Below are 21365 nucleotides of genomic sequence, written 5' to 3' on the forward strand. Positions count from 1 at the left end.
ATTTTTGCAGATCTAACAACAACCTCTATAATAATCTGAGAATGACACATACACACATGCACGCACACAAACACACCACATATTGTGAATGTTAATCATAAACCTAGACATATGTGGTTCATTACCATTACGCATTACCATTACGCAACCATAAACTTCCCAGAGCATTGCGGCTTTCACAAGCCATTCCAAACCATCCATCCATTGTACAGTACAATGCAAGGTAAATATTTCCCCTTGTAATTCTAATGCAATGCTCTTAAACCACATAAAGCCTCACCACAGAGGCCTCACCACTACCAGAGACTGACATGTCCTGATGAGAATGACACAAGTCCTGCTGAGACTGAGGATGTTCTAATGAACAAAGCAAAAAAAGAAACGTCCCTTTTTCAGGACCCTGTCTTTCAAAGATAATTTGTAAAAATCCAAATAACTTCACAGATCTTCATTGTAAAGGGTTCAAACACTGTTTCCCATGCTTGTTCAATGAACCATAAACAATTAATGAACATGCACCTGTGGAACGGTCGATAATTAAGACAATAACAGCTTACAAACGGAAAGCATTTACGGTCACAGTTATGAAAACTTAGGACACTAAAGAGGCCTTTCTACTGACTCTGAAAAACACCAAAAGAAAGATGCCCAGGGTCCCTGCTCATCTGTGTGAATGTGCCTTAGGCATGCTGCAAGGAGGCATGAGGACTGAAGATGTGGCCAGGGAAATAAATTGCAATGTCCGTTCTGTGAGACGCCTAAGACAGCACTACAGGGAGACAGGGCGGACAGGTGATCGCCCTCGCAGTGGCAGACCACGTGTAACAACACCTGCACAGGATCGGTACATCCGATCATCACACCTGCGGGACAGGTACAGGATGGCAACAACAATTTCCCGAGTTACGTCAGGAACGCACAATCCCTCCATCAGTGCTCAGACTGTCTGCAATAGGCTGAGAGAGGCTGGACTGAGGGCTTGTAGACCTGTTGTAAGGCAGGTCCACACCAGACATCACCAGCAACAACGTTGCCTATGGGCACAAACCCACTGTCGCTGGACCAGACAGGACTGGCAAAAAGTGCTCTTCACCGAAGAGTCACGGTTTTGTCTCACCAGGGGTGATGGTCGGATTCGCGTTTATCGTGGAAGGAATGAGCATTACACTGAGGCCTGTACTCTGGAGCGGGATCAATTTGGAGGTGGAGGGTCCATCATGGTCTGGGGCGGTGTATCACAGCATCATCGGACTGAGCTTGTTGTCATTGCAGGCAATCTCAACGCTGTGCGTTACAGGGAAGACATCCTCCTCCCTCATGTGGTATCCTTCCTGCAGGCTCATCCTGACATGACCCTCCAGCATGACAATGCCACCAGCCATACTGCTCGTTCTGTGCGTGATTTCTTGCAAGACAGGAATGTCAGTGTTCTGCCATGGCCAGCAAAGAGCCCGGATCTCAATCCCATTAAGCACATCTGAGACCTGTTGGATTGGAGGGTGAGGCCTAGGGCCATTCCCCCCAGAAATGTCTGGGAACTTGCAGGTGCCTTGGTGGAAGAGTGGGGTAACATCTCACAGCAAGAACTGGCAAATCTGGTGCAGTCAATGAGGAGGAGTTGCACTGCAGTACTTAATGCAGCTGGTGGCCACACCAGATACTGACTGTTACTTTTGATTTTGACCACCCCCCCCATTTGTTCAGTGACACATTATTCCATTTCTGTTAGTCACATGTCTGTGGAACTTGTTCAGTTTATGTCTGAGTTGTTGAAACTTAATATGTTCATACAAATATTTAAACAGTTGACAGTGAGAGGACGTTGTGTGTTTATGAACACTGTATTTCACAACAAATAGAGGAAATGCATGATATTAAAAGAGACGGTTTGATGTTGTCCTGTTCCACGTTCCAACTCCTGGTCACACTAACAGAGGTCTCTGTATTGACTCCAGTCTACACACACTCATGTTCTCTTTCCACCCTCCACCCATGCCCTCAAGAGTCAACGCTCATGATCAATCCCTTCAGGGTATGGAAGAGCACATGATTTTCCTAAGATCATCTCTCTCTCTTTCCCGTCTCGCTCAGCCTCCCTCCTCTTGAAGCCAAAGGTTAAAGATAGGAGAGGATGGTGGTGGGGTCTTATGTTTGAATCTGTTTTATAGAAACGGACATGAGGAAGAAGATGATATGACTGATAAATTAGTGAGATCTAATCATCAGCCTGAACCAAAATGAATGATCCATTGAAAAATACTGGAATTAGGTAGGCAGGGTAAGTCCTATTTCTATCTGAGAGGTGTGTGTGTGTGTGTGTGTGTGTGTGTGTGTGTGTGTGTGTGTGTGTGTGTGTGTGTGTGTGTGTGTGTGTGTGTGTGTGTGTGTGTGTGTGTGTGTGTGTGTGTGTGTGTGTGTGTGTGTGTGTGTGTGTGTGTGTGTGTGTGTGTGTGTTGGTGGAGATTCTGTGAAACCTTTTACTGCAGTGGGCTAAATCAGGGTCACATAGCTCAGGCAATCCCCTCAGGCAGAGTTGAGAGAAAGGCAAGAGAGAGAGAGAGAGAGAGAGACAAACCTACGGCACATATACAGTATATACAACCATCCAACCAACAAGGAGAGGGAGAGCATTCCCCGGGTTACCGTGGAAACCAGCCCCCTTCACTGAGAGAGAAGTACAAAACCAATCATTTATATTATTAACCCTGTCCTTGCCAAAAGGTAGTCCCTCCAGGATTCCGCGATTGCAGATTTTTTTGCAAAATCAACAATTCCGTGCATATTATGCGAGGGCTTCCATGTTTTACCAATCACCGCACTATTTCTGCATAAAACAGTTAAATCCTCACAATATTATCGCATAAAACTGACCCATCGCCACAGTACAAAGAGAGGGCTCCCAATTTCAACCAATTAACTTGTGTTGAAGTTTTTGGTATAATTGTTCTGCACAGTACACAGGTAGAAATAAATAGGATTCAGAGATGCAGTCCCTTTCGTAATGCGCGCGCACCCACACGCACGCACGCACGCACGCACGCACGCACGCACACACACACACACACACACACACACACACACACACACACACACACACACACACACACACACACACACACATCGAGAGCAGGGGACGGCACACACCTCTGCAGCCAGCTGATAATGAAGCTGTATCTCAGGGAACCCAAACACAGGCATCTGGGCAGAGGATCCCCTCTCTCCCCCTCCCTCTCTCCTCTGGGTCCCTTCAGTATTTAGGAGCATCCATGGGTAAATTGCAGTCTGTCTTATGAGCACAGAGTGATCCACAGAAAGTGATAAATATATGCTCAGTCCCAATCCAACCTCTCCATAGACACTTCACGATGCCCTCACATACAGGAGAAGCCAATGCCTCATTGTTACGTCCCACAACACAACTGGAGATGGCCAATACATCCACTAGAGATCACTTAGCTTCTGAAAGAAACACTGTAGAGGCTAGAGAGGAAAGAGGGAAGGGGAGGGGAGTTTGGAAGTAGGCCATGGAGAGAAGAGAAGAGGGGTAGTCTTAGAGTGTGGAAGAGACAAGAATGGATAGAGAGAGAGCGAGAGAGAGAGAGAGAGAGAGGCCATAGGAGAGTGAGAGAAGAGATGAAGAGAGAGGGGGTAGCGTTAGAGTGTGGGAGAAGGGAGCAATGGCAAGCAAAGGCAAGAGAGAGGGGGTAAGGGTGGGTGGGAGAAAAGGAGAGAGGGGGAGGGGAGGGGGGGAGAAGAGGATATATAAAGCTTGGCGGCTGCAGTCTTGCTGTGATCCCCAGGATGGAAAGCATGGCCATTGTCAGTGGAGAGATGAAACCATGACAACCATCCCCACTGCTGCTGCCCGACACACACACACACACACACACACACACACACACACACACTGCTGGACACCGCAAATGAGGACCAAATATGAGGCTGGAAAGCCTGCGTTAGAGGGGGCTCCAACTCTTACAGATGAAAACACACGGACTAATTGTTCTGAGTCTGCCCAGCAAGACAGCTCTTCTTGGCAAAAACGCCTCCAGTTTGGCCCCTGTAGAAAAATGACACAACATTCCCATCCAAAACCTGCCATTCATATGAACCATTCAACGTTGCTAATTTAGGAGCACCACAATAAACAAAGAGGTTATCGTTTCCCGTTGATGTACATTTGAATGCATTACAACCACGGATTGAGTCCTTGCTTTAAGAAACCGTTGTGTGTAGGTTGAACAATGATATAGGCACCGATTGGATAATCTCAACATCAATCATTGTAATCTTATAGGAGGGTAGGAGAGGTGCTGGGTTTCTCATTTGAGGTAGAAAATGGAATTAGGCTACAAGGCTTCCGCTTCAAATCCTGTCCCCTTGGGGGTGATATGCACGCTCACACAAACAGACACACACACAAACAGACGCACACACAAACAGACACACACACAAACAGACACACAAGCACGTCTCTCCCCCTGCCTAAGCTCCTGGTGTGATGACATATGGGCTTCTCTGTCCTCTCTGCAGACGCAGCACAGGGGAAGTTTATTCATAATAACAGCCATCGACAACCTCAGTCAGCCTCACAGTCCTGCTGGAGCCAGCACAACACACACACGTGATCGCGCTCACACGCGCGCAAAATAAGAAATAATAACACACATTGTCAATGGTCGAAATATATACACACAAACTCTCTGTCACGTCTCATGTGAAGACATGCGCACAGTCACACACACACACACACACACACACACACACACACACACACACACACACACACACACACACACACACACACACACACACACACACTGAGTCATTCAGTGGCGTTCCTGCTTGTAGCCCAGCTCCACTTTAGATTCATTTCAGGACGCGGAGTCATAGTTGGAGTGGACACTGGAGCCCTGGGGTTACTGGGGGAAACAGATGACACAAGCTCCACACACGTGGCATGCCTTTTACCAAAAGAACAGGGTGGTAGGGAGAAAAGAATGGTTGAGAGGGGTGGGGTTGGTAATGGAGATTGTAGATGTTGGACAGCTAATGGCAGCTGGGACGTCGCTCACCCAGGCTAGAGAGCAGGGTGGTGGGGAGAGAGGACTAGATGAGAGGGGGTGGAGGTGGTTGTAGTGGATAAAGAAATATATGTTTTATTGTCACATACACTGGATAGTTGAAGTTTGTGTTGTTTCATTGGGTCAGCCATAGTAATAAGGTGCCCCTGGAGCAAATTACAGTTAAGTGCCTTGCTCAAGGGCACATTGACAGATTTTTCACCTTGTCAGCTCAGGTATTTAAACCAAAAGAACACTGAGCACACTGAGCACCTATGAGCACCTATGGTATACAAGGACACAGGTACAGAAAGTGACCCGAATGGATGTCTTCATATGAGAATGGAATGACGTAATGCCACTAGCAGCTCTCCATGACCAATCAAGTGCAATCAGTGCAAGAGCCAACGCTAATACTAGCCAAGGTGTCACACCCTGAGCTGTTTCACCTGTCTTTGTGCTTGTCTCCACCCCCCTCCAGGTGTCGCTCATCTTCCCCATTATCTGTTGCCAGTTCGTCTTGTCTCGTCAAGCCTACCAGCGTTTTTCCCATAATCCAGTTTTTTCTCTAGCCCCTGTTTTCTTGTTTTCACGGTTTTGACCATTCTGCCTGCCCTGACCCTGAGCCTGCCTGTTGTTCTGTACCTTGTGACACTGCCCTGTTTACTGACCTCTGTCAGCCCTGACCCTGAGCCTGCCTGCCGCTCTGGATTATTGACATCTGCCTGCCCTTGACCTGGCGTTTGCCTGCCCCATGTTTTTGTAATACACTTTTGCGACTTCGAACTGTCTGCATCTGGGTCTACTAGCGTACCTCATCACGCTGATGTCCGGGAGGGCTCTCGCCTGGGCTACGGCAGTGTGGGAACAATAGTTGGCCGTATGCTTCAGTCTGGAGGAGTTTGTGGCGGAGGTGAAAAAGGTTTTTGATTCTCCATTGTCTGGGAGAGAGGCTGCCCGGAAGTTGCTTCGGCAAGACTCCCGCAGTGTGGCAGACTATACAGTGGATTTCCGCACTTTGGCAGCTGAGAGTGCCTGATTCCGGAATCGCTGTTTAACATGTTCCTGCACGGATTATCAGAAGAAGATAAGGACGAGCTAGCAGCCTGGGAACTACCAACGGATCTCGACTCGCTCATCGCCTTGACCATCCGGATCGATGGGCGGCTACGGGAACGTAGGAAGGAGAGGTCCGATTCCACTCGCCTGCCCAAGGACTCCACCTTGCCTCCGAGGCATCCCGGAAGTCCCCGACGTCTCTGGTGCCGAGAGAACCCGAGGCTACCCGTGTTCCCCCAAGAGTCTCTGAAGTTTGCCGATTCACCTCTTCCCGAGCCGATGCAACTAGGCAGAGCTAGCCTGTCTCCAGCCAAAGGTTTGCATAAGCTGCACACGAAGAGTTGCCTGTCTTGCGGAACTAATGGTCATTTTGTGTCCTCTTGCCCACTAAAAGACCAGGCTCACCGGAGTACTCTGGAGGGCCATATGGATAACTTTTCCTCTCCCCTTACTCGCACCCCTCTCCATGCCATCCTGCTATGGGGAAACCAGTCGAAATCTCTCCGGGTACTCATCGACTCTGGGGCCGATGAGAGTTTTTTGGATGATACCCTGGCGTCCGAGCTGGGCATCCCCACTCAGCCCCTCTCCATTCCCATGGACGTTAGAGCGCTGGACAGATGCTCTATAGGCCAGGTCACCCACAATACCACTCTCATCAACCTACGAGTGTCAGGGAACCACAGCGAGGCTATCCAATTCAAGCAAATTATTACGTCTCCTCAGGTTCCCGTGATAATGGGATTGGGATTCGACACAATCCCCTCATTGGCTGGACTACTGGTGCCATCATGGGCTGGAGCCCTTTCTGCCACAGCCATTGCCTGAAGTCAGCACAGCCTGCCCCAGAACGTCTTCCTGGGGGCTCGGAAGTTGCCACGGACCTCTCCGCCATTCCCGCAGAGTACCAGGACCTCCAGGTTTTTTTTAGTAAGGCCCGGACCACTTCGCTTCCTCCGCACCGACCCTATGACAGCAGGATCGACCTTCTCTCAGACACCACACCACCCCGGGGACGACTGTACTCTCTGTCAGGACTGGAGACCAAGGCTATGGAGATCTACATCGAGAACTCCCTAGCTGCAGTGTGTATCCATCCTTCTGCCTCTCCCGCCGGCACAGGGTTCTTCTTTGTGGAGAAGAAGGACAAAACCCTGCCCCAGTGCATCGACTACCGTGGCCTCAATGACATGGTTAAGAACCGCTACCCGCTACCACTCATTGCCTTGGTCTTCGAGACGCTCAAGGGGGCAACTATGATCTCCAAGTTGGACCTGCAGAACGCCTACCACCTGGTGCGGATACAGGAAGGGGACGAGTGGAAGACTGCCTTCAACACAGCCAGCGGTCACTACGAATATCTGGTCATGCCATTTGGTCTTACCAATGCTCCCACTGTGCAGCTGCAACGTTTCCTGGGATTTAAAACTTTTATCGCTGCTTTATCCAGGGTTATAACACCCTGGCTTCCCACCTGTCTGCTCTCACCTCTCCCAAGTTCCTGTTCATGTGGTCCCCAGCTGCTGACCAGGTGTTCCAGGACCTTAAGCTGCGCTTCACCACAGCTCCCATATTGGTGCATCCTGACCTGTCTCGTCAGTTTGTGGTGGAGGCCAACGCTTCAGATGTCAGAGTGGGGGCTGTTCTGTCCCAGCGTTCTGCCCTGGAACTCAAGTTACATCCCTGCGCCTTTCTTCTCCCATCGTCTTAAAGCCTCGGAGAGGAACTACAATGTGGGGAATTGTGAGCTTCTCGCGGTGAAGATGGCGTCGGAGGAGTGGAGGCACTGGTTGGAGGGGGCGGAACATCCTTTCATTGTGTGGACGGACCACAAGAACCTGGAATATCTCCACAGCGCCAAGTGTCTGAATTCCAGGCAAGCTAGGTGGGCCCTGCTTTTCACCCGGTTTAACTTCTCCCTCTCCTACCGACCGGGATCCAAGAATGTCAAGGCGGATGCACTGTCACGCCGCTATAGCCCCACGGCTGCACCCTCGGCCCCTGAGACCATCCATCCACCTCGTGCCTGGCGATCGCAGTCAGCTGGGGAATAAAGAATCAGGTCCGTGAGGAGCAGCACTCCCACCCGAACCCCGGGGGGAGGCCAGATAACCGGATGTTTGCCCCTGACGCTATCCATCCCTCGGTCTTGAAGTGGGCCCACTGCTCCAGGCTTGCGTGACACCCGGGCTCCCATCGGACCCTGGCCTTTGTGCGACAATGCTTTTGGTGGCCTTTTGGTGGCCTAACATGGTCCCTGACATCACCGTCTGCATGATCAGTGAGCAGAACAAGACTCCTCGGCAAGCTCCGGCTGGTCTCCTTCAACTACTTCCTGTCCCTCACCGTCTCTGGTCTCACATATCCCTGGACTTTGTCACGGATCTCCCCTCATCTGATGGCAACACTGTCATCCTGACAGTAGTGGACAGGTTTTCCAAAGCCAGCCATTCCTCTCCCCAAGCTACCCTCTGCCAAAGAGATGGCCCAGCTCATGGTGCAGCACGTATCTTCCGGATCCATGGACTCTCGGTGGGCATGGTCTCATCCCAGTTCTGGAAGGCATTCTTCACACTCATTGGGTCGTCGGCCAGCCTGTCCTCTGGGTTCCATCCTCAGTCTAACGGCCAGTCAGAGCGAGCCAGTCAAGACCTGAAAACGACTCTTCGCTGCCTCGTCTCTGCCAATCCCACCATCTGGAGCCAGCAACTCGTGTGCCCCCGCTCAGCCCCCGCTCTTCCCGGAGCAAGAGGTCGGCATACCCTCGGCCCAGATGTTCATCCGCCGCTGTCGCCGTACCTGGAAGAGAGCCCAGTCGTCTCTTCTCAAGACCACCTCCAGGTATCAACGACAAGCGGACCGCCACCGGAACCCGGCTCCCTGGTATTGGCTGTCCACTCGAGATCTGCCCCTCCGGGTGGAGTCCCGCAAACTTTCCCCCCGTTTTATTGGCCCTTTTCACATCTCCAAGATTCTTAGCCCCTCTGCTGTTCGTCTTCTGTTGCCCCGTACCCGCCGTATACATCCCACCTTTCATGTGTCTATATCTCATAGCCCTTTTACTCCTGTTTTTTCTCTAATCCCTATTTTCCCCGTTTTTACCATTCTGCCTGCCCTGATCCTGAGCCTGCCTGTCGTTCTGTACCTTGTGACGCTGCCCTGGTTTACTGACCTCTGCCTGCCCTGATCCTGAGCCTGCCTGTCGTTCTGTACCTTGTGACGCTGCCCTGGTTTACTGACCTCTGCCTGCCCTGATCCTGAGCCTGCCTGTCGTTCTGTACCTTGTGATGCTGCCCTGGTTAACTGACCTCTGCCTGCCCTGATCCTGAGCCTGCCTGTCGTTCTGTACCTTGTGACGCTGCCCTGGTTTACTGACCTCTGCCTGCTCTAACCCTGAGCCTGCCTGCCGTTCTGTACCTTTCGGACTCTGCTCTGGATTACTGACCTCTGCCTGCCCTTGACCTGTCGTTTGCCTGCCCCCTGATTTTGTAATAAACTTTTGTTACTTCAAACTGTCTGCACATGGGACGTCTCCTGAGCCGTGATACAAGGATTCCAGGGAATAAAGCCTACACATAAATATGGTAATGAGACCAGAGTACGGGTTCCAATTGCTGTGTGACCTCGCTAACCTGCATGGTCATATAGGACTCTGCCCCTTTCTCTCGTCCATAGCACTGTAAACAGCATTGAGTTGAGTTGAGTTTGAGTTTATTTTTACAGGGACAGTGCACATTAATCAACGTTTCAGTAAAAGTGCCGGTTTTAGCCAGCCGGCTAATTTTCAACCGCAGTCCCTGGGCAGGTTATTAAAAACAATTACAATATAGACAATAGCAACATAGAACAAGACATAGCATACAGACATAGCAACATAGGACAAGCAAGACGTAGCATACAGACAGAGCAACATAGAACAAAAAGCAGCAAGACAAAATTCATAAAAGCAACAAAGTGTTTACACACCTCACAAGTTACAGACTTTGACTTTGGAGTGAAAATTGCAGTTTGTGTGTTACAGTAGGCTACTGTATGTATGTACACCCTAATGCGTGAGTTCTATATTGATAAACGCAGTTCAACACATGCAAGCCATGTCACCCTCACCTTTATATAGCCCTGGAAGTGGTTGACATAGATTTGAACTAGTTACTGAATTAACAGAACCTGACAGGGTTCTTAGTGGAAAGGATGCATATGAAGGCCAGCCAGAAGTCCGTATGAAAACCTTAATCAACATTAAGCGGCCAAGACAAAATTGGGAATAATTAAGGGGGTGAACGTTATTTATAATAAGGATTAAATGGAGAAAATCTGACCTCTCAGCGAAATATATATTTTACCTAAACACTCCCTGAATGCTTGAAAAAAAAGAAAGTGACCCTCCCCTAAACCCAAATGAATAATTAAAACATAATGTGGATAGCAGAGAACATCCTTACCGTTTAACCTTCACTATTTGAATAGACCAGAGCCTCGGATTTGCCGTTTAAGAAATTATTCTTCTTCCTGTAAGCATTACATGGCAACGCAGGAATTTTGATAGCGCACCGGGCTGCAGGCCCGAAGGTTTGGGGTCACAAACCACCGTGGACAATAGTAGGGGTGGAAAGATCTCCTTTATAGTAAAAACATTACATGAATCTATCATCTAACTTGCAGGTCAGAGAAAAAAAACATTGCCTTTTACAAACATTTCATGCAATTCTACGTCATTTTACATATTAACAGAATATTTTTAATACCACAAAAATTACCGAAACTACAGGCTAAGAATGGACAGAGAGACATGTGTTCTTCATATCATGTTTCTCCAATGCCAAATCAGTGTGTCTTGTTTGCAACGAAACTGTCCCTGTTTACAAATAATTACATCTGAGATGTCATTAGGAATCTGAGCATGGCCCTTTCAAAAGTTAGGCCTACTTTTCCACCCCAGACAGTAGCTGGCTACCCTTCTTCCATGGCTTAACTCAACGAGAGAAGGTCACAAGTATTTCCTTAAAAGCTGTCTGGGTTTAAACATCTTCCATTGTGCAGAGAGTGAATAGCTTCATCAATAGACAGTGACAAAATTAGATTACTTTCCAAGAAAATTCTAGTTTTTCTCCTCGGCTGTAGAAGGTTGTAGCTCAGCTTCTGAATGTCAAAGAAATGAAACAGTGTTATCCCCATATGCATCAGAGTCGTGTCTTTCCAGGGTATTTAAGATATCTCCTAAATCTTAAAATAACAATGGGTAGACCTGTGCTTTTCACCGTTTACTTTAATAAAAGGTAGATCTATGATGTACATTCATACCCCGCAATTCGAGTCCAGGTTTTTAACTTAACAGCCCTTCACTGACACGGAGGTAGGCTATTTAAAGAGCGCATGCTGGGTGGAGGAATTGGCCGACATTTCTATATGTATAGCAGCCTACAGCCTAATTTCGTCTGTGAAACAGGAAGGCCTACCTCTCATTTCTTGAATAGGATGAAATAGGCTCAAACACAAAGCCCTCTTGTTGTTAGTAAAGTCTAGTATAATTGAAGATGGTTTAAATGAATTACGCCTACTCGATTTTGCCTACTTTCAGCACCATGAGCTGTCCATTTTCAAGTCATTTCGCCGTGACTGCTGCTTCAAGTTTCAGCACCACAATGTAAGTTACTCGAATCTGGCTTATTGTGAGGTCAATAACTCTGATAAATGCAACATGGGCAACAAACATATTGTTTCGATTAAAATCAATTATAGTAGTGGCAAGCTATCAAAGTTGACCTCCGGTCCTCCTCATCTTCCACCTTTCCTACTCAAACTAAACAGTGCATAGGCTATAAGCTAGTCCGCACGCAAGATAATGCATTTTTTTGGACTAGACCATCGTTATTTTCGAAATAATTATTTTACTCTCCTCCTGAACTGCCACTGTAGGCCTACACAGTACAGCATTGGTTGGGCAGCACACACATTTTGGGGGATCAGCAGGAGCTCAGGGTTGGAATATCCATTGCAGTGTGTAATGCAGCCTTGTTTTATTTACACCATCCCAGCAGCCATCTTAGAAATATAACTTTGCTCTGTGCTTCTCTGAGCATGCACTTCGTAGCCTATAGCCAATAGGCTATGGGATCATTTGATTGAGACCACTCTATAGGCGCGTGATATTGCGCGCCCAGAAGAGAATCAGAGATGATGGGGGGGGGGGGGGGGGGGGGGGGCACACACAGCTTGTTTTCTTATTAGACCTTTCAAAAGAAGTCGCCTATAGTTTATTACAGTGGCACCCACATGACATTGGTGCCCACATCATTGCCTAGTGGTTTTGGGGATGCTATGCCTCCCACATATGCTATTTATTTGAATCAAAACTGCTTTAGCCGGATACAAAAAAAAGGTATCAGGAAATCACTCGACTACGTCAATCTTTCGTTAATAAAATACATTTCACCCCATGCGTGTAGTTTGGGATGAAAAGTATTTGTAATTGCAGCAGAAATTGCACGGATAGGTGCTAGTGCTTGTCATTGCAGGGACTGGCAGTTAAACCATACCGCTGGTACAGCAGCCTTGTGCAGTAGCTTGCCCTATCTCATTTGGCAGATATCAACGCAGGCTTCCCCAATGCAACACTGTAACCGGCAAATGTTCGAAGACAGCGACACGCTACAATGTAACAAACCCACAACATACAACATTGCTATACCATCTTCCCGTTGTCTGGCAATGAGGATTAAAGGGATATTAGTATTATATTTCAACAATCACACGTAAGCCGTGTGGACTACATGTAGCCCAACTGTAGCCAGCGGACCAGTTTATTCCCTTTTATTATGAAGTAGAATTTTAGGATAATCCACATAAGACATTCAAGTGCACAGTCCCAACCCCGATTGATGCAATGAGTCAAAAGCAATTCGTGGGAACTAGAAGTAACCAGCCCGCACGTCAGTGATGCACCCTCAATCAAAACCACCAAACCCACAATAACCTACAGAGTAGCCAATATGTCCTAGCCCATGTCAGCATAACCCATTAAAGACAACCAGTGCGTTCACATCATCCACGTTTAGACAAGCGACAAGGACTAACCTGTCTGTCCTTTGCCGAGGGTCTTTTCCAAACGATAAGGTCCCACATAGTTCATATAGTGTGCGCTGTTGTCTTTGCCAGAAGATGACATTTTGTGGGAATTTAGTAATACGTCTCACAGAATAATAAATACAATTCAAAATTCTCGTTTCAAATCAACGGAAACCGTATGTTATTCCACAGCGCAGTCGGCTGCTGCTCTCGGGTTGGCCTCCTCTCTCTCGCCTCACGCAGATGGTCGGTGGGATTCTCTCTTCTCTGGGTCCCTTTCTAACCTATTTTGTTAGTTCACTCCCCTCTGTCTCTACCTCCTCTTTTCACTGCTGAAATGTGGCGTCTTTAAATCTGGATAACATGGTGTTCTTTTCGTCCGTGTTCGTATTGTGGAGAGGAAGCGAGACGCGGTGAACACAGCTTTGGCACAACCCGTTGACGGGGCAATCTAACCGGATAGTGTTTTAGTGCTGACTGAAGCCAACGTCTGAGCTCTATGAATACGCATGCGCACAGCGCGCACAACGCAGGGGCTGGCACGTCATCGGGCGAAAGCGGGGAATCAGCACGCTGGACAAAACGAATGCAATCACTTTTCACCCGGTTTAAACTCCTTCCACCGGGGTAACCCGGGCCAGATAAAGGAATCCCTTAATTTAATTCAGGTCTAAGTGACAGAATAGTATTACGGGGGAATCAGCGCAGTAGCCTCCTGGTATTTGCCAAGCATATTTGTAAATATTCACAAAAGTGATTAACATTGACAAACCAACTATATAATAGAATAGTGACCAGCAAAGAGAATTGGTGACAAAATCTATCCTAAATCTTGTCTTGCCTTTACCCAATAAAACAAGTGGCTTTCTGATTAGGTGTATTAGCAACACTCTGTAGCTACCCTAGCCTACCTCGCTGGCTCCCTGTCAGTCACTCCTCCTCAGAGAGACTACTTCATAGCTGCTTTAGTACTTTGATGTCAGTCTGAGCATCTGTACAGGTTGTGTCCCTATGTCCCAACCTCTCCTCCTCATTCTCCCCCACTCCTCCTCCTAAATCACCAGTAACATCTTCCCCAGGTCTACCTTCTCACACCTTCACTGGCACTTCCTATCTTCCCTCGCTCATCAAATCAGATCAAATTTTGTTTGACAAATGTGCCGAATACAAGAGCTGTAGACCTTACCGTGAAATGCTTACTTACAAGCCCTTAACCAACAATGCAGTTCAAGAAATAGAGTTAAGAAAATGTTTACTAAATTAACTAAAGTGAAAATAAAATAAATAAGTAACACAAGACAATTACATAACAGTAATGATGCTATACACAGGGAATACCAGTACCTAGTCAATGAGCGGACGTACAGGTTACTCGAGGTAATTTGTAAAGTGACTATGCATAGATAATATCAGCAAGTAGCAGTAGTGTAAATACAGGGGGGGGGGGGTGGGGGGGTCAATGTAAATAGTCCAGGTGGTCATTTGATTAATTGTTCAGCAGTCTTATGACGTGGGGGTAGAAGTTGATAAGGAGCCTTTTGTCCTAGACTTGGCACTCCAGTACTGCTTGCCCTGCGGTAGCAGAGAGAACAGTCCATGACTTGGGTGACTGGAGTCTTTGACAATTTTTTGGGCCTCCCTCTGACACGCCAAGTATAGAGGTCCTGGATGTCAGAAAGCTTGGCCCCAGTGATGTACTGGGCCGTATGCACTACCCTCTGTAGTGCCTTAGAGTCAGACGCCGAGCAGTTGCCATACCAGGCGGTGATGCAACCGGGCAGGATGCTCTCGATGGTGCAGCTGTAAAAAATAATTGAGGACCTGGGGACCCACTTCAGCCCCGTCGATGTTAATGGGGGCCTGTTTGGCTCTCTGTTTCCTATAGTCCACAATCAGCTCCCTTGTCTTGCTCACGTTGAGGGAGAGGTTGGTGTCCTGGCACCACACTGCCAGGTCTCTGACATCCTCCCTATAGGCTGTCTCATCGGCTGTCTATAGGCTGTCAGCCCCGGTGTTGAGGATCAGCGTGGCAGATGTGTTATTGCCTGCCCTTACCACTTGGGGGAGGCCCGGATCCAGTCCAGGATCCAGTTGCATAGGGAGGTGTTTAGTCCCAGGGTCCTTAGCTTAGTGATGAGCTTTGTGGGCACTATGGTGTTAAACGCTGAGCTATAGCCAATGAACAGCATTCTCACATAGGTGTTCCTTTTGTCCAGGTGGGAAAGGACAGTGTGGAGTGCGTTTCAGATTTTGGTCATCTGAGGACCTGTTGGGGCGGTATGCGAATTGGAGTGGGTCTAGGGCTTCCGGCATGATGGTGTTGATGTGAGCCAGGACCAGCCTTTCAAAGCACTTCATGACTACATGAGTGAGTGCTACGGGGCGGTAATCATTTCGGCAGGTTACCTTCACTTTCTTGGGCACAGGGACTATGGTGGTCTGTTTGAAACATGTAGTTTTTACAGACTCGGTCAGGGAGAGGTTGAAAATGTCAGAGAAGACACTTCCCAGATGGTCTGCGCATGCTTTGAGTACACGACCTGGTAGTCCGTCTGTCCCCGCGTCTTTGTGAATGTTGACCTGTTTAAAGGTCTTGCTCACATCGGCTACGGAGAGCGTGATCACACAGTCATCTGGAACAGCTGGTGCTCTCATGCATGCTTCAGTGTTGCTTGCCTCGAAGCGAGCATAAAAGGCATTTAGCTCATCTAGAAGGCTCGCGTCACTGGGCAGCTCGCTGCTGGGTTTCCCTTTGGAGTCCATAATATTTTTCAAACCCTGCTACATCCAACGAGCGTCAGAGCCGGTGTAGTACGATTTAATCTAAGTCCTGTATTGACGCTTTGCCTGTTTGATTGTTTGTTTGAGGGCATAGCAGGATTTCTTATAAGCTCCTTGAAAGCGGCAGCTCTAGCCTTTCGCTCGGTGCGGATGTTGCCTGTGATCCATGGCTTCTGGTTGGGATATGTACAATATATACGGTCACTGTGGAGACAACGTCGTCGATGCACTTATTGATGAAGCCGGTGACTGAAGTTACTGTATATACTCCTCAATGCCATTGGATGAATCCCGAATCATATTCCAGTCTGTGCTAGCAAAACAGTCCTGTTGTGTAGCATCTGCGCCATCTGACCAATTCCGTATTGAACGAGTCACTGGTACTTCCAGCTTTAGTTTTTTTTGCTTGTAAGCAGGAATCAGGAGGATAGAATTATGATCAGATTTGTCAAATGGAGGGCGAGTGAGAGCTTTGTATGCTTCTCGTTGTGTGGAGTAAAGTTGATCTAGAGCTTTTTTCCTCTGGTTGCACATGTGACATGGTGGTAGAAATTAGGTAAAATGGATTTAAGTTTGCCTGCATTAAAGTCCCTGGCCACTATGAGCATTACTTTTGGATGAGCATTTTTTTGTTTGCTTATAGCCTTATACAGCTCGTTTAGTGCGATCTTGGTTCCAGCATCGATTTGTGGTGGTAAATAGATGGCTACGAATAATATAGATGAGAACTCTTGGTATTGCGGTCTACAGCTTATCATGAGGTATTCTACATCAGGCGAGCAATACCTCGAGACTTCTTTATATTAGTCATCGCGCACCAGCAGTTATTGCCAGTTATTAAATAGACACACACCCCCACCCCTCATCTCAGACGTAGCTGCTCTGTCCTGCCAGCGCTATATTATCCGTGCCGTTGTTCAGCCACGTCTCGGTGAAACATAAGATATTACAGTTTTAATGTTGGTAGGATAGTCTTAATCGTAGATCGTCCAGGTTGTTTTCCAATGATTACACGTTGGCTAACAATACGGAGGGAATTAGTGGTTTACCTACTCGGCGGTGAATTCTTACAAGGCATCCCACCATACCCCCCCTTTTCCTCTGTCTTTTGTGGGGGGAAAACTAACAAAATAGCACTGTAGGTTAGGAGCCCGTAAAACAGCAGCCATCACATCCGGCACCATTATAGGGTCTCTCTACCTCTGCATCAGGGCCTTCTCCATTTTTTCTTATGTCGCTGATGGGTTGAAATGTTTGGTGAAAACATTTTTTTTAAGAGATCCTATGGAAATAACGATGCCACCAAAAAATATATATATATGTATATATATATATATATATATATATATATATAATACATGTTTTCACTAGATGTTTGTGTGTGTGTGTGTGTGTGTGTGTGTGTGTGTGTGTGTGTGTGTGTGTGTGTGTGTGTGTGTGTGTGTGTGTGTGTGTGTGTGTGTGTGTGTGTGTGTGTTTATGTGTGTGTGTGCTCTCATGTGTGCACATGTTTGATGCATTTATGTGCGTAACACTGGGTCACTTGATTAAACCAGAGGTTGGTCCCTACTTTATGGTGTTGACTACCATCTCTCCTCACACACACACACACACACACACACACACACACACACACACACACACACACACACACACACACACACACACACACACACACACACACACACACACACACACACACACACACACATCTATCTCATCACTCCTGAACAACAAAAGTACTGACCCAGCCAGGTCTGTGACAGATGGGGCTTCCCCCCACTCCTCTCTTCTCTTCCCCCTCCCCCCCATTATCCAAGTCCTCCCCCACCTCGGTTGCTAACAAAGGAAGGGGCCTCAGATGCACCCTCACAAGAGAGCTTTCACTCAAACCACTTCCTGTTAATTATTTGTGACCCCTCCCCCGACCCGTATCTATGAGAGGGATCCATCATGTGCTTTCTCTTAAAATGTATGTTACGGCGCAATATGTCCTCACTGAGGACATGATCCCCCGTGTTATGATCCCTTATGGATGGATACATGATTTGACACAACACGGGTCCATGCCAACAGGATGGATAGGGGATATTCAGCCACGCTTGGAGGACAATGGAAATTGAAGGCAAAACCCCACCCTTTTCGGCATTACATACACTGTCCATATTAGGACATACAGCCATCATCCGGGAGCATCAATTATAATACACCTCGAATGGACTGAAAGCTTGAGGTAGAAGGCGACATCGTACTTTCACTGTGTCGGACAAGACCAAGCAACACTATAGCCATGGGGTCATGTTTAGTATGAATCCCTTAATCCTGACTGGAAGGGCGATTCCACTCCACAGATTGCTCTGGCAATTCTCACATATAAATGTCATTGGGAGGAAGAACGTGCTTTTTACATTTGTATGACTCATTTTTTTGTTGAAAATCATGATGAAATTGGCAATCTTAAGGCCTTTTCAGAGCTGTAAGACTCTATGATCTGTGAACCATGCATGATACGGAAAACATGTTGGTGTTATTATATTCCATATAGTGTTTTCTCAAATATGGAGTATTTCTAGATTCTGAAAGACACATTTTCACATTCATTTATTCAACATTAAACGTGTTAATATCTCAAACAACTTTTATTTATTTAGCTTATTTGTAGAGATATTGTTTGTAACAATCTAGTCTTCAAACGCGTCAGTGTGTGCTCTGATACTTTTAATGATATGACCCATTTTATACATAGAAATGTACATTATAGGTCACTAACCAATCACAACCCTACTATAGGATTGCACATTCAGCATGTCACTTGCAGAGGGAGCTCCCATTCACAATGTTTGTGGTGCTCATAAAATGTATCATTCCTTCAGAATCCACCGGAGAGCCCACTCTGTAAATGTTATGTATTTATGTAGTATATTTTTTTTTACAAAGAATGTGTCTAAAAATGAACAAAATCAAAAAGAGTTGTTTTGAGATATTCCCCAAAAAATTATGTTAAATAAATGAATGTGAAGATTTTTATTTCAGAATCAATACATACGCCATATTTTATTTAGAGCACACTATTCGGAGTATAATTACACCAAGATGTCGTCTGTAATCATGAACGGTTCACAGGTCATAGGGTCCTACAGGAGGTATGTATATGTCTAAAAAGGGCAAAGAAATTGCCACTTTCATCATGATTTTCTTAAAAATGTTTTTTGATACAAATGAAAAAAGCATTTATAACATCATTCCCCCCCAATTAAGTTTCTACGTGAGAAACGCTAAAACAATCTGAGATACCAAAAATATTTTCCACTCCCGCTGGTGTGGAATCGCCCGGAAGGCTCTGCCACTAGATATCTCCAAGGGAATGTTTGTATCCATAATCATATTGGAGTCCAGGTGTCTAATCTGTTAAAATGCTGGAATTACATTTGTAGACAACCCCTCTGAAATACACTACACCAATAAAATGTATTGTAATATGCCTACAGTACACTCTTAAACATTTACAGAGTTATTTGTTTTGTCCTTACAGGAGAACCCTTTTTGGTTCCATGTAGAACTCTTGGGTGGGGGAAATGTTTCTACTGATTAACCTGGTTTCAGAGCCTTTAGTATTATTCTGTACGAAAATTTGAGACTCCTTTTCGTATGATATGTTACGTTTCGCATGGTATGGTATGTATTCATTTGTGGATGTCCATCACCCATTTCGTATGATATCTTACGAATTACAATTCCTATTATCTGTAACAAATTTGCAAAACATACAATATGTTACGAATTAGCAAAACATACTAAATGTTACGAAGTTGCAAAACATATGATATGTTATGAATTCTAGCTAGGTGGCTAGGTGGCTAATATTAGCTAGGCTAGGGGTTAGGGTTAAGGGTTAGGGTTAAGGTTAAGGTTAAGTTTAGGAGTTAGGTTAAAGGGTCAAGGTTAGGGTTAGGGGAGGGGTTAGCTAAAAGGGTTAGGGTTATGGGAAGGGTTAGCGTAAAGGGTTAAGGTTAGTGTTAGGGGAAGGGTTAACTAACGTGCTAAGTAGTTGAAAGTAGCTAAAAAGTATTAAGTGCTGTAGTTGAAAAGTTGCTAATTAGCTCAAGTTGTCCGTGATGAGATTCAAACACGCAACCGTTGGGTTGCGTAACATATCATACTAATTTGAGTGTCCCGGATTTTCTTTACCATGTTACGCCTAGTCTATGAGACCAGGCTTTACTGAACATTTTAGTGGTGAAAGGGTTACATTAACAAAAAATAGGACATTTTCAGAGGATTTCCTTAGAGGACTATTGAATAACCAGTTATGGTTCTAGGTAGCAGCTTCTTTTCTAAGAGTGTACATGTATGTAATTTATTGTGGATACTAAATGACACAGTACTGTTGGCTGTATATACATGTAGTCTATACAGAACCCACACTTGCTCTTTTGAAGGCTTAGGCCCTGAGGTTTTTGTCAAACAGATTGTGACAAATTATGTTGTACAAAGTGCTATGAAGTCCAAATAAAAGTGATATATTGATTTGAGTAAAAAAAAAAGTTTTATCAGAGCATGGTCCAACCAGTGTGAGATCACAGGTGCTGAGGAACACTGTTAGCTGAGACTAATTGCTGTAGACAGCAAAAAGCATGCTTGTTTTTTCTCTAGCTGTCACACTCTAGCAAAACACACTGACCCCCTGCCTGACCTCTCTCTCTCTCTCTCTCTCTCTCTCTCTCTCTCTCTCTCTCTCTCTCTCTCTCTCTCTCTCTCTCACATCTCTCCACACATTAATCTCCTTTCCTCTCCCACCACCCCTTCTACCCTCCCCTCCCCTCTCACTTTCTCCCTACATCTTTCTTCCTCTGCTCCCCACCACCTCTCCACATCTCTCCCTCGACCTCTCCCCTCCAGCCCTTCATCTCTCTCTTTCTCCATCTCTTCATCTCTCGACACCCCTCCATCTTTCGACCTCCCCTCCATCCTTCCATCTCTCTCTCTCCATCCCTTCACCTCTCTACATCCCTCCATCCCATGACCTCTCCCATGCATCTCTGTCTCTCCATCCCTTCGTCTCTGTCCCTCGATCCCTTCCTCCCATTCTCTCCCTCCCTCCTTCACTCTCTCTCTCCATTTCTCTCCCTCGATCAATTCCTCCGCTCCCCTCCCCTCCATCTCTTCCCTTCCACCCCACGTCACCCACACTTAGTGATTAGTGTGTGAACAAGCCATTAGCACCAGAGGCAATTCAGTGAGTCTTCCAGCCATCACGTCAGAGCCAAACTCCCACAGGATACAGCACCCGCAGACATCTTTTAGTCATTTCTACAGTCTTAGAAAAAAGGGTTCCAAAAGGGTTCTTCAGTTATCCCCATAGGATGACCCTTTTTGGTTCCAGGTAGAACCCTTTTT

At 46.6% G+C, this 21365-nt stretch overlaps 1 protein-coding gene across 1 annotated transcript in view; it reads right to left on the reverse strand.

Annotated features, from left to right (window-relative positions):
- Window positions 1–13287, reverse strand: part of LOC120025090 (serine/threonine-protein kinase BRSK2-like) — a 204314-nt gene extending 191027 nt beyond the window's left edge. The window contains exon 1 of the mRNA XM_038969524.1: window positions 13197–13287. Coding sequence (XP_038825452.1) covers window positions 13197–13287 — 91 coding nt within the window. The remainder of the gene's footprint in view (window positions 1–13196) is intronic.
- Window positions 13288–21365: the final 8078 nt, after the last annotated feature.

This window comes from Salvelinus namaycush, chromosome 30 (genome assembly GCF_016432855.1).
Source record: "Salvelinus namaycush isolate Seneca chromosome 30, SaNama_1.0, whole genome shotgun sequence".
Taxonomy (NCBI): domain Eukaryota; kingdom Metazoa; phylum Chordata; class Actinopteri; order Salmoniformes; family Salmonidae; genus Salvelinus; species Salvelinus namaycush.